Below are 13,748 nucleotides of genomic sequence, written 5' to 3'. Positions count from 1 at the left end.
CCATTGGTATTGTTAATGGTTGTGGAGATAATTATTATAGTCTGTTATGTTATTTGTTTCATTTCCCATAAAGTCCAGAATACCCAGTTATATCCATGGAAATGTGTTTTTCGTGAGAATATCAGCTACTGTGAGTGTCACCACAGGGGTGGGGTATGGGGTGGATGGAGAGAAACCCTACTCTGGAGGCCAGGGTTTCTGTGCTCCATCCTCCAAGGTCAAGGGCAACGTACGAACGAATCAATCAAGATGCTCTACTCTGCTGGTGCCGAAGGGTCTTGGGCCAGACCAAGGACAGACGCTTGGAGCCGTCACTGCTCATGCACTTCCAGCAGGTTTTTATTTTCCTCTCTAATCTCCTTCTCTTCCCTTTGCAGGCAGCGGAACTAGGGATGGTGTCTGCCTATTACACATACATCTTCACTAATCTGGTAAGACATTTTCACAGCTCACCTCCTTGGCATAAAGAGTATCATTAATTAGGGTCAGTGGGGTGTGACGGAATGAAGCCCGGGAGATGGGGAGCAGGGGAAACAGAGCAGAGGAGCAGAAGCCAGCCAGTGAGGCAGAGCATCCAAGAAACCCAAGAGCCACTGGGATTCTCATCCCAACAGTTCTTAACCTGGAAGAATCTAATGCCTCCATTCAGATGCCACCAGCTACATAGCAATGAGCCCTCTGATGGGTGCATCTCCTCTACAGGTCCAGTTACTGGCCTTCAGGCCAGTCTACATTGCCAGACCCTTATGCTGGCTGACTCAGAAAGAGGAAAGCTAGAGCACAAAAGATATGTGTGTCCTATGTACAAAGGTGTTATAACGGGATACACCTCCAGAGACCATTTTCGCCAGATCCCCTTATTCTGCAGCCGAGAAGGCAGGTCTGTAGAAATTTTATTGAGTCAGATTGGAGCACTAGCTTTGCCACATACCAACTGTGTGCCCTTCAACAAGCACTGAGCCTTGGTTTCCTTATCTGTAAAATGGGCATAAGGACAGATATATCATGGAGTTGCCGTCGTTTCGAATATCATGGAGTTGCTGTTGTTTCGAAATGGTGTAATTTAACCTGCGTGTAAGTATTTTGAAATCATAAAGCATTAAGAAATGTGAAACATTGTTGTGAAGTATAGACATGCTCAATTAGAGAGTAGGAAGAACCTCAGAGAACAGGTTTAAAAAAATTATAACTTTTTGTTTTGAGATAATTATAGATTTCACAGGAAGCCGCGAAGACAATACAGAGAGGTACCATGTACCTTTAACTCAGTTTTCTCCAATGGTAACATCTTACATTATTACAGTAACTATCAAAACCAGGATATCAAAATATCAAATCTATTAAGACATGTGTAGATGTGTGTAATGCCTACCATAATCAGGATACAAAACTATTTCATTACCACAAAGATTTGCCTCAAGCTACCATTTAAAGTCACACCCACTTCCCTTCTTCCCATCACCCGTAAGCTCTTAGCAACTGCTAACCTGTTCTCTATTTCTCAATTTTCTAACTTTATGTAAATGGAATCAAATGACCTTTGAGGTTCACTTTTTTCACTGTGTATTGCCCTCCAGATCCATCGGTGGTGTTGCATGAATCAATAGCTTGCCCTTTATTACTGCTGACTCATATTTCTCCATGTGGTTGTACCAGTTTGCTTAGCTACCCACCTATGGAGAGACATTTCATTTGTTTCCAGTTTTTGGCTATTACAGATAGAGCTGTTATAAACAGTCATTCAGAGAAGAGGTGTAATTATTTTATGCCTTCATTGATTTTATAAATGCATGAGATCTCCAGATCATTTGAGTAGCCCCTTCATCTAGACGTGCTTTTCATGTAACGGGAGCCGGGCCAGGCATTAGGGATTAAAATGGAAATAAGAAACCCAGCCGGCCCAGGAAAAACCTATTGCAAAGTACCTATCATATTGCATAGTAGCGAATTCTATGAGATGTGTACACAAAATGCTTTAGACCCTAGAGCAGGGGCCACGTGCTCTGCCTGGAGCAGGCAGGAAATGCTTCACAGAAGAAGGGGCTTTTAAACTACACCCTGAAAGACAGGTAGGCTTTTTCCTAGACAAACAAAGAAGGGAAGAACATTCAGGAATAAGGAATAGCATACGCACATACCTGGAGATTTGAGTCACTTCAAACGTATGGACTGCTCCAGGAGTGGGTGTGCCAGTTGAATATCGTTCATTTGTCTATTCACAGCCATTCGTGAAAGTACTTAAAAGATGTAAGGCAGGTATCAATGAACAGCAATATCCTTGGTGTGTTTAGGGAGCAGAATTCAACCGCATAGATTTGATTCTTGAATCTTAAAATGGAAAAGGTTGCCTAGAAGTTAAGCCTTTCTTGGCCAACACAGGTGGTAGGGTAACCTAGGGAATTGTGCAGTGTCCCTTCTGGGATTTAGGGACCAGGTCTCCTGAAATATCCTGCGAGGTTGTGGAGATAGCAGCCCAAAGAGACAAGCTGGGATTCTGTGGTACCTGTTCTTTTCCAGCTGCAGTTTTGTGAACAGCCCTTTCTTGGGGCTGCTGTGGAATTGTTCACCCTGAAACATCCTAGAGGCCTTTGCTCTCAGAGTTGAAAAGCCCCTTGAAGAATGCAGTATAGCTTCTTTTCTGGCGTAGGGACTCCCTCCACAGCAGGCTTGTTGTTGCCTAATTCGCCCCCACCGCAAACCTGCCTGTTCCATTGTTGGAATTTTTTAACTGAAGGCTGGCGTACATATAGAAGACCACACAGATCGAATGTGCACAGCTGAATGAACATCCTCCAAGTGAGCACACCTGTGTCAGCAGTGCCCAGATCCAGAAATAGGTTGCAAGCACCCCCAGAAGTCTCCCTCACACCCCCTCCCAGTCACTACCCCTTAAAATGTAAAGCAGAAGGAACTTCTTTGTTGGGTTATTTATTTTTTCCTATCTAAAACTGCTGCTGTAAATCAGGGCATTAACATGGAAAAGGGAAGAAAAGGATTAGACTACTCCCAGAACAATGCAAAAGCATTTGCGTAAAGTCAGGAGGCATCTGGGGGAGCCCAGCAAGTTGGCAGAAGAATAAAGAGAGATTAGCTCCAATTGTGTTCCGTTTTGGGAGCCTGGGAAGTAGAGGGACAACCGCCCCCTACCACCCCCACCCACCCACGTCAGGCAGCCGGGGCAGCAAGGAGTCCCGGGGGTGTCTTTGCAGATGGAATGAGGCTAGTCATTTGGAAGATGAGTTCCAGGACCGTAAGGAGAATAAGGTGTGATTGCCTGGCCTGGAGATGATTAAGAAAGCATCACCCACGCTGCATCCCACCACTCCCTCTTCTCAAAAATGATCATGGTGATTGTGCTGATTAATCTTGTGGAGGAAGCACTGGCCTGTGAAATCAGGACCTGGGTCAAGTCCCTACTCTGCCTCACACTCGCTGTGTGACTTTGGGGGAGTCACATTGACTCTCTGAGCCCCAACTTTCTCCTTTGTAAAAGGGGGATAATAAAACCTTACAGGGTTGTTGTGAGGATAAAGAAAACTGCATTATATATTGGTAAGTACTATATGTTTCCAAGGCACTGTATTTTTTTTTTTTTTTGTAACACTGTGATACTTTCAGCTTTCAAAGAGCTTTTGTCCTTCTTGGGTGGGCACAGAATGAGATGAGTTTTGGTAGTGTGCCTCAGTCAGAGACCTCTTTGAACCTGGAATTAACAGGATTCACAGTTTGTAAGAGGAAATCAGAAAAGTTAGTGCATGAATGATGGTGGCTGAATAATAGCCAAGAAAATAGAAGCAAAGCCATTGCAAAAACCAGTCAGTGAGAGAATATTCCGGATACTTCTCAGTAGTGCCTTGGCTCTCTGGACGTGCAGACCTCTATGAGGAGTAAAGAAACTATTTTTAAGTCTATCCTTTCTGCCCAGTTTCTGTTGGATTCTTGGGCCAGAGCAGGAGGGGCTTTATATAGAGGGTCATAAGTGAGCCTCTGTGATTTTTCAGTCCCTTTCCCCAAATACAGATGCCACCTGGACTTTAATTTTTATTTATTTCTTCTCTGAATTCCTCAAGGACCGCCATCATGTCCCATCTCTCTAAATTCTGCCACAGTGATGCATGGGGCACAGATTAGTTTTTTGAGAGCGAGCACAAAGGTGCAGGCCTTGGCATTAGCAGACATGACTAAGAATTCCAGTTTGACTAGCTATCAGCTGTGTGATCCTGTACAAGTTACTTAACCTCTCTGAGCCTCAGTGACCTCACCTGCTGGTGGACACTAATAACATCTACCTTGAGTGATAACACTCACACGGCAACTGGCTCACAGTACGAGATTAGAAAAGGGAAGGTACTATTTTAAGAAGTCCTATTTATGCTTCCCGTGTACTAAAGGAAACAGGAGATACTTGTTCTGCTGGCCAGCCTCTAACGGCCTGTAAAAGTGACTCCTAAAATGCCATTTTATTAATTTGCAGAGAAAGACTAGAACTAGGTAGTTCAGTTATTGTGCATGCCCACTGTAAGGTTTGCTGGTGTCAGTAATCACTGAGTAATCGGTCAGGGCTCCGTACCTCTGTTCCACCAGGTGTTAAGAAGGCTGATTGGTGTAGGGCATCTGTAATCAATGGATTAGTTTGACTGCTCTGGATTCTATAAGTTGACTACCCATCACAAGAGTTGGGACCTAAATAGCCATCATGAATCAGACTTCTAAACTGTCAATTCATTTGACCCTATAGAAGCTCAGTTTCTTTCTATCAGGTCTGGCCAGCAGGGAGAGTGAGCGTGCCAGCCCTGAGCTTTGAGTGACCGAGGTGACTGATACAAGGAGAGGTAGGGCTGGGAGAGCTGAGGCTGGCTGCGAGGGTCCTGCAGCTACCACCAGAAGGTCCAGGGAAGAGCCAGGTCTGGGGCCCCAGTGGGAGCCCAGGCTCAGTGAGATGTGTGACAATGTGAGAGACCCTTTAGCAAGAGGGCAGAAACCCAGGAACAGGGACAGACCCGCTGCAGGACAGTGGAAGAAGTCACAGACAGGAAGTTGATAGCTGTTGAGGGCACACAGTCATAGCAAACAGCAAACAGCAAACAGGTATGCAGGTGTTTTATCTGTATATCTATTTTGAAATAGAATTTGGGGTAGTTTGTACTAGAGTCAGAGGTTTGATCCGTGAAACAGCTTCTTACCCTTGCTTCTGGTTCTGATGGGCAGGGGCCGGTCCCATCAGGGCAGCAAACCTCTGATTCACAGGTGGGAATGGGTCACCTGAAGGCATCTGGCTAAGGTGGGGACTCAGCCAGAGGGTCAGCTCCTGGGGTCCAAGTCATGAGAGCTTTAATGGTAAATTGAGAGCCAAGATGTTCACCGGGCCAGGGATCTGGAGAGGAACCAGAAGGACCAGGTCCTGGTAGTTGACCAAGGTAAAGGGTCAAGAGTCCAGGCCAAAGTGAGATGGACCAAATAAGGGACAAAGCAAGGCAAACAAGAAAACTATTCTGCAAAGTCACAAAAGACACAGATGCATGAGTGACCTCGAGAATTGATTCCTGCCTTTATCCAGGTTTGCTGTTTTCTTTCTTTTTTTTCTTTTTAGAACTTTTATTGAGATACAGTTAACATACAATAAACTGCATATATTTAGAGTGTACAATTTGGTATTTTTTTTCTTATTAGTAATATATATATGTCAATCCCAATCTCCCAGTTCATCGCACCCTCTTCTTTGTTTTTCGAATGTTTTTATTGTGGTAAAACATATATAATATAAGATTTTCCATTTTAACCATTTTTAAGTTTACAATTCAGTGGCATTAATTACATTCACAATGTTGTACAACCATCATCACTACCTATTTCTAGAACTTTTTCATTACTCCAAACAGAAACTCTTTAACTATGAAGCAATAACTCCCCATTCCCCACCCCACCCCCCAGCCCTGGTAACCCCTAATCTGCTTTCTGACTCTATGAATTTACCTATTCTAGACATTTCATACTAGTGGAAGCATGTAATATTTGTCCTTTTGTGTCTGGCTTATTTCACTCAGCATAATGTTTTCTAGGTTCACCCACATTATAACATGTATCAGAACTTCTTTTTTTTAAACTCTTTTTTTATAGTGGTAAATATACATAAAATTTACCATTTTAAGTGTACCATTGGTAGCAATAAGTATATTCACATTGTGTAACCATCACCACCATCTGTCTCCAGAACTTTCTTCGTCCTCCCAAACTAAAACTTTATACCCATTAAACAATAACTCCCCATTCCCTCCTCCTCCTCCCAGCCCCTGGCAGGCACCATTCTGCTTTCTGTCTCTATGAATTTGCCTATTTTAAGTGCTTCATGTAAGTGGAATTTTATTTGTCTTCTGGTGTCTGGCTTATTTCACCTAGCATAATGTCTTCAGGGGTCATCTATGTGTCAGTTTCCTTCATTTTTAAGTCTGTATAATAATCCTTCTCATGTATCTGCCACACTTTATCTCTTCTCCATCAATGTGGACATTTATGCTGCTTCTTCCTTTTGGCTATTATGAATATGAACATAGGTATACAAATATCCATTCCAGTCCCTGCTTTCAATCCTCTTGGGTATATATCTAGTAGTGGAATTGCTGGATCATATAGTAATTCTATGTTTAATTTTTGAGGAACAGCCAAACCCTTTTCTAGCTATACCATTTTTATTCCCACCAGTAATGTATGAGGGTTTGAGTTTCTCCACCTCCTACCAATACCTGTTATTTTCTGTTTTTATGATAATAGCCATCTTAATGGTATGAAGTGTTCAGATGTGTTTCAGTTGGAGTTTTCCAATTGAAAGAAGCAAGACCACATGGCTGAAGTCGAGAGTCCAATTAAGAAGCTTTATAATGAGAGAAAGAAGCTGATGTGTAAACATCCAGTCCTTCAGTCCATCAGACCTGTGAAAATCCCCAGTTCTGAAGCTTCCTAGCTGTGTGCCCTGATACTCTTGGGGGCCTCACTTTTCTTATATGTAAAATGTGAAGAATAATAATATCCAGCTCAAAAAATCTTGGTAAAATTAAGAAGTAGCAATGGATAGCACTTTGTATCCAGTAGGCAGTGCCAACTACTTTAGCAGATAAACCCCCGTCCCATGGCTTCACATAGTAGACGTATATGTCTCACTCAGTTGAAGCCCCCAAGTGTGTTCCTGATCCTCGGGCAGCCTTCCAGAAGGTCATCTGGGGGCCCAGGCTTCTTCTAGCTTCTAATGTGTCCTCTGAGGGGCCAGGAATGGGGCAAAACATAAAGGATCAGACACAGGAGGGCTTTGGGGGCCAGGCCTGGAAGTGGCCCATAGTACTTCTCCCCACAATCCCATTGGCTAGAACCTAGTCACGTGCTCACACCTACCATAAGGGAGGTGGGGAAATGTCATGGACCGTGTGCCCAGGGAGAAGAGGAAATGGGTGTGCTGATTGGCTAACCATGTCTCCTACATTATTAAATGATTGTTAGGGTCTCTTTTGCGTGTGCTAGGAAAGCAATTAGCATCCCAAGCCCTGGCATGTCTGTTTAGAGGCTAACTGACCCTATCTGTGGAGATTAGTATGTCATTATAAAGGCGTCAGCTCCCTGACAACTAAAAAGGGTCTGCACCTTGAGCGCTCTTGTGCAGGTGAGCTGCTGGCCTGACAGTCCTGTCTGGTGCTCCCAGGGGGGGCCTGCATTGCACGGGTATAGATTCGCTGTGCTCGTTCTGCTGTTTAGTCTGGAAGGAGTCTCTGTCCTCCAGTCAGCCTCTGGGTTTGGCTGCAGGAATGGTTGTTCCGCACGACTGATGGAAGTTTGGATACAGGAAGAATTAAGGGCCTTTGGGCAAAGCCCAGTCGGCCGCTGAGACAGCAGAGATGCCATCTGAAGAGAGGAGGTGAAGGAGGAAGTGCAATTTGAGCTAATAAATCTGGGAGGATTATTCAGCTACTAATGAACCCAGGGAGATTCACAATCACTGCCTAATAGAAAAGATAAAATTACCCTAATCTATTGTTAGCAGGCACAGATGGGCCCTGTGCCAAAGGAGGGAGCTGCCGCCTTGGCAGGGAGGTGTGGAGATTTAGGGCAAGGGTCAGAATCATGAAATGTCAAGGAAAGGTAGGCAATGGGCACTGAAAGCGGGGGGCTGTATGGTCTGTGGGCCACCTGGGTTGCCACTGGCACTGCAGGCAGCAGGCTTGCTGGGTGCTGTGACCACCATTTCATGTTCCTGCCCCAGGTAGGGCTAGAGCACTGTGCTCTTGCCACCACCACCATGCTGGAGGGCAGGCTGCCATTTGTGCCCTGTGCATAGAGGCAGCTGACATCTCACAGTTTTTCCCTTGGGGAAACTAGAGAGAAGGGGCCGCATGCTGTCTGGGTGTAGGAAGGTATGGGGTAGGGTTACACCAGCACCTGTAGCATTACATCTGCATGGGGCAAGGTTACAGCAGCACCTGTAGGGTTACACCCACAAGGATAAGGGTTTCACCAGCATCTGTAGGGTTACACCAGCACCTGTAGGGTTACACCTGCATGGAGAAGGGTTACACCAGCAGGAGGCCTCTTCATACAGAGGATGGGCAGTGAGGCAGCTGTGGCTTCGAGTTACGACCCCACTGCTATTAGCGGGCTGACATATTAATAGTGATAATTGATATTTATTGACCACTTTCTATATGCAAGCCTCTGGAATAAGTGCTTCTGAGTTATTTTCTCATTCAAACCTCACACAAAAGCTCTAGCAGAGCACTATTTTATCCCCATTTTAGAGATGTACAAGCTGCGGCTCATAAAGTTTTGATACTTTGCACAAGGTAGTAGAGTCCGATCACAAACCCAGGCAGTTAGCTCTTAGCCACCTTACTCTACTGCATTTATCTAGGCAAGCCATTTCTCCTCGCTGGGCTTCAGCTTCTTCATCTGAAAATTATGAGGTTGTATTAGGTGATCTCTGAGGGTCTTTCCAGCCCTGGACTTGTTGCATCCTACACGCCGTTGAGGGCATTTCAATTCATAGCACCCTGCGGTTGGGAATGGTTCCTGGAGAGAGGGGAGGATGACTCATTGGATCGAGGGCCCATGGCTGTTCAGCTAACAGCTCCTGGGATTCCCAAAGTGTAGCCAGGTCCTGCTGATTCCTGCAGAAGTAACCCCCCCCCCCCACCCTCAATGCCCCAGCCTCTATCTTGTTTGGGCAGAATGGATATATGCAGCCAATTTTTCTCCTCTGGGTCCATGTTATTTTCAAGCACACTGAGCTTGTGTTTGTTTTTCTAGAGGTTTATCAGAGAGATTAGCCATAAGTAATTGAAATTGCTAAAATTATTACAGAAAGGGGAGCCAGGGCAGACAGGGAGGAAAGAAACAAATGATTCCAGAGGAAGTGAATGCTCGCCGTCCTGCTCTCTTGCTCCTTTCTCTGACGGGCCAACCCTATTCATCTTATTGGTCTCACTTAAATGTCACTTCCTCAAGGAGCTTTCCCCTGACACCCTTTATGTTGAGTCTGCTGTTACATACTCTCACAGCGCCCTGTTTTCTGTATTTTGCAGCATCCATCTCAAGTGGGAATTCCTCCTTCTATATCTGACCCCTCCACCAGACTTTGAACTTCATAAAGGCAGGATCAAGACTTTCTCCATCACTGTACCCCACTCACCTCCTAACTCATAGTAGGTGCTCAATAAATACTTACTGAGTCAATGAGTAGAGAATGTCATAACATGATAGAATTCTTGGACTAGGAGGGATGGGCCAAGTGAGTTAGCTAATCTCCTTCATCCAATAGGAATTCAGCTCATCCCAGCTAAGCCTATGAACTCAAAGGTCCACAGCTCAGCCAGGAGGAGCTGGGCTTAGCCTCCTCTTTCCTGAGGATGCCATGGCACTTTCATAGCCCACACAGTAACTGCTTGGTCTGGGATGCCCTTCCTCCATTCTGGGCTGGACGAATTTGAAATTAAGAATGTGCAAGACCAGGAAGTGTGGTTTCATTCAGGAGCCAAGAGACAGAATATCAAGTGGTTCCGATGAGTGAGGGCAGTGTCAAAACCTGAGGTCCAGGGTTGGCACCACGACTGACCATAGAGGTAGGAAGAGGCAGAAGAGTGCAAGGACGGTCTGGCTGATTGTGCTGAGTGCCCTGTCACCTGGGGCTGCTTCCTCTGCTGGCCATACCATGCCTTGGTCAGCCTTAGCCAAGGGACCTCTTTAAGCCAGCACCTGGCTGGCTCCTGACTCGTGGAGCCAGAACCCAGGGTTCTTTGAAACAAAACCTCGGCTTCAGGTTTTCAAGGCCATTATGAAATTATCTAGTCCTGTCTGCTGACTGGACACACGAGGTTGGGTGGGCTTCATGACTGTGTTGACACAGTGGATGGAAACACGGCTTAGTGGGGGCAGCCAGGGACTCAGATCAGAGAGGACTTGAGTTTGAATCTGGGCCCTGCCATACATGAGATGCACGCATGGCAAGTTATTTAACCTACTGAAGTCTCAGTTTTCCCTTTCATAAGATGGGGGTGATAATTCCTATAACATCATTCTGTGAGGAACATGGAAAGTTTCTAATCCTCAGTGGGCTGCTAGTAAACCTGATTCCCTTTCCTTCCCTCTTGCCCACCTCCCCGCTGAGTATGTCCATGCTGCTTGGTGTCCTGGTTTACTGCCTCCAGTTTTCAAAACTCCTAAGTTGCTATCAGAAACATTTCAAAACTGGCCTCTCATCTAATTGTAGTTAGAACTACAGCTCCCAGGGTGCGTGAGCCTCTTCCACGTGTTAGAGTCTTTTATTGAAAGCACACCACACACATACAGACACACACACACCCCTACACACACACACACATGCACACACACGCACATACACACACACACAGCTAGCCAGCAGCTGCAATCCATCAGCTGGACAACTTTCCAGTGCCAGAGCAATTGATTCTAAAGAGTAGTTTATTGTAAAATTATTAACACTATCCACATATTTCACCTTTATTGAGCCTTTTAGGAGAACCACTCTGCATAATACAGTATACTTTGGTGAATAAATATGTTTTTAGTGCAACTAGGAAAAGAGTAATGGAGTGAAAGCTCCCCGTGTGTCTGTCTGAGCTTCCCAGGTCCCGCCCCCACCAAATGCAAACCCAGAGAGGTGGCAGATCTGGGGGTGACAAATGTCTCCTGGGTGTACACGGGTACAACAGCATCTTAAGGAGAAGTATTACTCCAGAATTGTGCTCTCTGGCTACTAACCCTCCTGTGTCTGTTCTCTGAACTAGGCTATTGGTAGAAGGGGGTGTATTCGGGGAAAATGGCAGGGAGAATTGGAAAAAGATTCAGAAAGCATCAACTGAGAATTATTCTCTGTATTTGCATTTGGGGAAACTGGCTGACAGCTGGAAGTCCCTCAGCCCAAGTTACGGGATTATAAAATGATTAGCTAGTCATGATTAAGCGACTTACCTGTGGAAAATGCTAAAGTCACTTCAGCTCCACTTATTCAGCAAACATTTATTACATGTCTACTGTGCGCTGGGAATGCAGGCAACAGTGGGGTATGGCTTGAAGAGCTGTACAAAGACAAGGTGTGGAAGCCCAGAGGAGGGAGCATTTGGTGTTTTGTAGGGGGGCTTGGAGAGAAGGTTACAGACACGGCTTGCTTTGAATCGTTTACTGAGGGAAGGTTAGAAAGGAGAATGGGACGGTGACGTGTGGCTAGAGAAAAGTATCGTAGCCTAAGAAAGAAAGAGCATGGTGGCGCCTGCTGTGGCTGGAGTGAGGGTGTGCGATGGGGGCGGGGGCAGAGCCGTCAGAGGAGGGTTCCTGTCAGATGACATTCCGTCCACCCTGCAAAGTTGCTGGACTTTTCAGCACTTGAGTTGGCATTGGCAGGTCCAAGCGCTAGTCTTGGCTGTCCCTCTAACGGACCCTGTATGACTTTGGACAAGTCCTTTCTCCCCTGGGGATAAACTAAAGGATCACCAAAGACCTTTCAACTCAAATTCTGTTGACTTCATGGATTGGATAAATCTATAATAAATGACTGGATGGATTCTCGTGGCACATGAAGCAGGTGGCTTTCCTCTTCATGGCTTCTAGTGTCCTTGTCTGGTTTGCTTGTCCTTCCAGTGCCCTCTGCTGTCCTAGTCCCCCGACCCCCACCTGGTGGGCAGCACCCCTGGCTCGTGAGTGTCTGGTCCTCTCACTCCCTCTTGCCCAGGAGGAGCTGTCCTGTGTCCCAGGTCCAGGCCACGTCCTCGGAGCCCTGATGGACAACGGGCTTCCCCAACCTCAAAATCCATTCGTGCTGATACGTGAATGGCTGATGACAGCATTGAATTTGGGGGGATCTTTGAACGCATCTAGCTGAGCCTTGTCATTTTACAGTTGAGGGAAAGTAACTGGAGCAGGACAGGGACCTGTAGCTCTCACAGTGAGTCAGGAGTGGCGGGGAGAGGTCTCCTGATCTGTAGTCCACGTGTTTACTGGTCAATGTTAATTGAGCACTTACTATGCTGTGTGTCAGGGGCAACAATGAAAAAGTCCATTCTCTGAGGGGGTCAGTCTAGAGAGGCAGACAAACCCGAACAGATGATTGTAAATCAGTGCATTAAAATGATGAAAATATCCACAGAATATTATCTGCGAGCCTGGTAAGTGCATAGAGACTTCCTGGAGGAGTCCTTGCCCAGTGAGCCTTAAAGAATCTCCACCCAATAGCCAGGTGGAGAAGGTGGGGGGGCAGGGAGGTATTCTAAACACACAGTTCAATGCCTTAGACATTTGCTTTCTAACCAAAGCCTTTACCAAGGAAGTGGATCTTACGGGGAATCCTGGATTTGGTGAGGAAGGTATTTTGGGGTGTGGAGAAACCTTCAGAGGCTTCGCATCACTCCACAGAGGAAGCCATCTTCCCTGGCCTGCGGAGGGCAGGTGAGGAAGGAAGGTGGGAGTCACAAGTGAACCTGAGTTGACACCTTTCTTGTGGTGGTAGCTGGTCATAAATGCCTGAGTCACGCTAGGCTCCCTTGGATAGCAGTCAGCCTTTCTCTCCTTCAAGATGGTGGGCACCACTGGCCTGAAGAGAGAATCCCAGCCGGGGCTCAGATAGGGGAACAGGAACCCGGCACCTGGGCCTCACAGTGAGTCCTGGTAAGTAAGGATGAGGCAGGGATTTCCAAATACACTTGATTCCTAATGACATGGGGCAGGGGGTGTGAGAGCAGAACGGGGATTGCCAGGAAAACCAATAGAAGCCAAAGGAGTGTTCGACAGGGGGTGTGGAAACCCGGGTGGAGGCGAAGAAACCCTGCCTGGCGTCGGAGGAACCAATTATCCGTCAGCCCCTTTGCTCATGTTTGACAAACAGCATGACAGTGAACATAGGTCCCACGGGGCTTCCAGAACCAGGTTGGAGATATTTGCGTATCATGCATTTAATAGAATCTAAGCTCATTCCTTGCATTGGACGCGACACACACACACACACACACACACACACTCCTACATCTATGCCTGTGTGTATTTCTGACAGGGTGCACCAGACTGTGCCTGTGAAATAAATCAAATTGAAATAAGAACTAGGCTCTGGGAACTACGTTGGCTCAGTATTTCTAGAAACATAATGGAAACGTCCCCCACTGGCTGCTCGGTCCTTCTGCCTAATGGAGTTTCGGGAGAGGGGAGACCTGCCTTGACCTCTGTCACAGATAGTCCCATTAATTCAACGAGAGACGCCCCAGCCT

At 46.2% G+C, this 13,748-nt stretch overlaps 1 protein-coding gene across 1 annotated transcript in view; it reads left to right on the top strand.

Annotated features, from left to right (window-relative positions):
- Positions 1 to 13,748, top strand: part of GRIK4 (glutamate ionotropic receptor kainate type subunit 4) — a 309,408-nt gene that overhangs the window by 164,966 nt on the left and 130,694 nt on the right. Inside the window, exon 6 of the mRNA XM_057748949.1 lies at positions 378 to 431. Coding sequence (XP_057604932.1) covers positions 378 to 431 — 54 coding nt within the window. The remainder of the gene's footprint in view (positions 1 to 377; positions 432 to 13,748) is intronic.

The sequence above is a fragment of the Hippopotamus amphibius genome, chromosome 9 (genome assembly GCF_030028045.1).
Source record: "Hippopotamus amphibius kiboko isolate mHipAmp2 chromosome 9, mHipAmp2.hap2, whole genome shotgun sequence".
NCBI classification, from domain to species: Eukaryota; Metazoa; Chordata; class Mammalia; order Artiodactyla; family Hippopotamidae; genus Hippopotamus; species Hippopotamus amphibius.
This window is presented reverse-complemented; position numbering and strand designations above follow the sequence as displayed.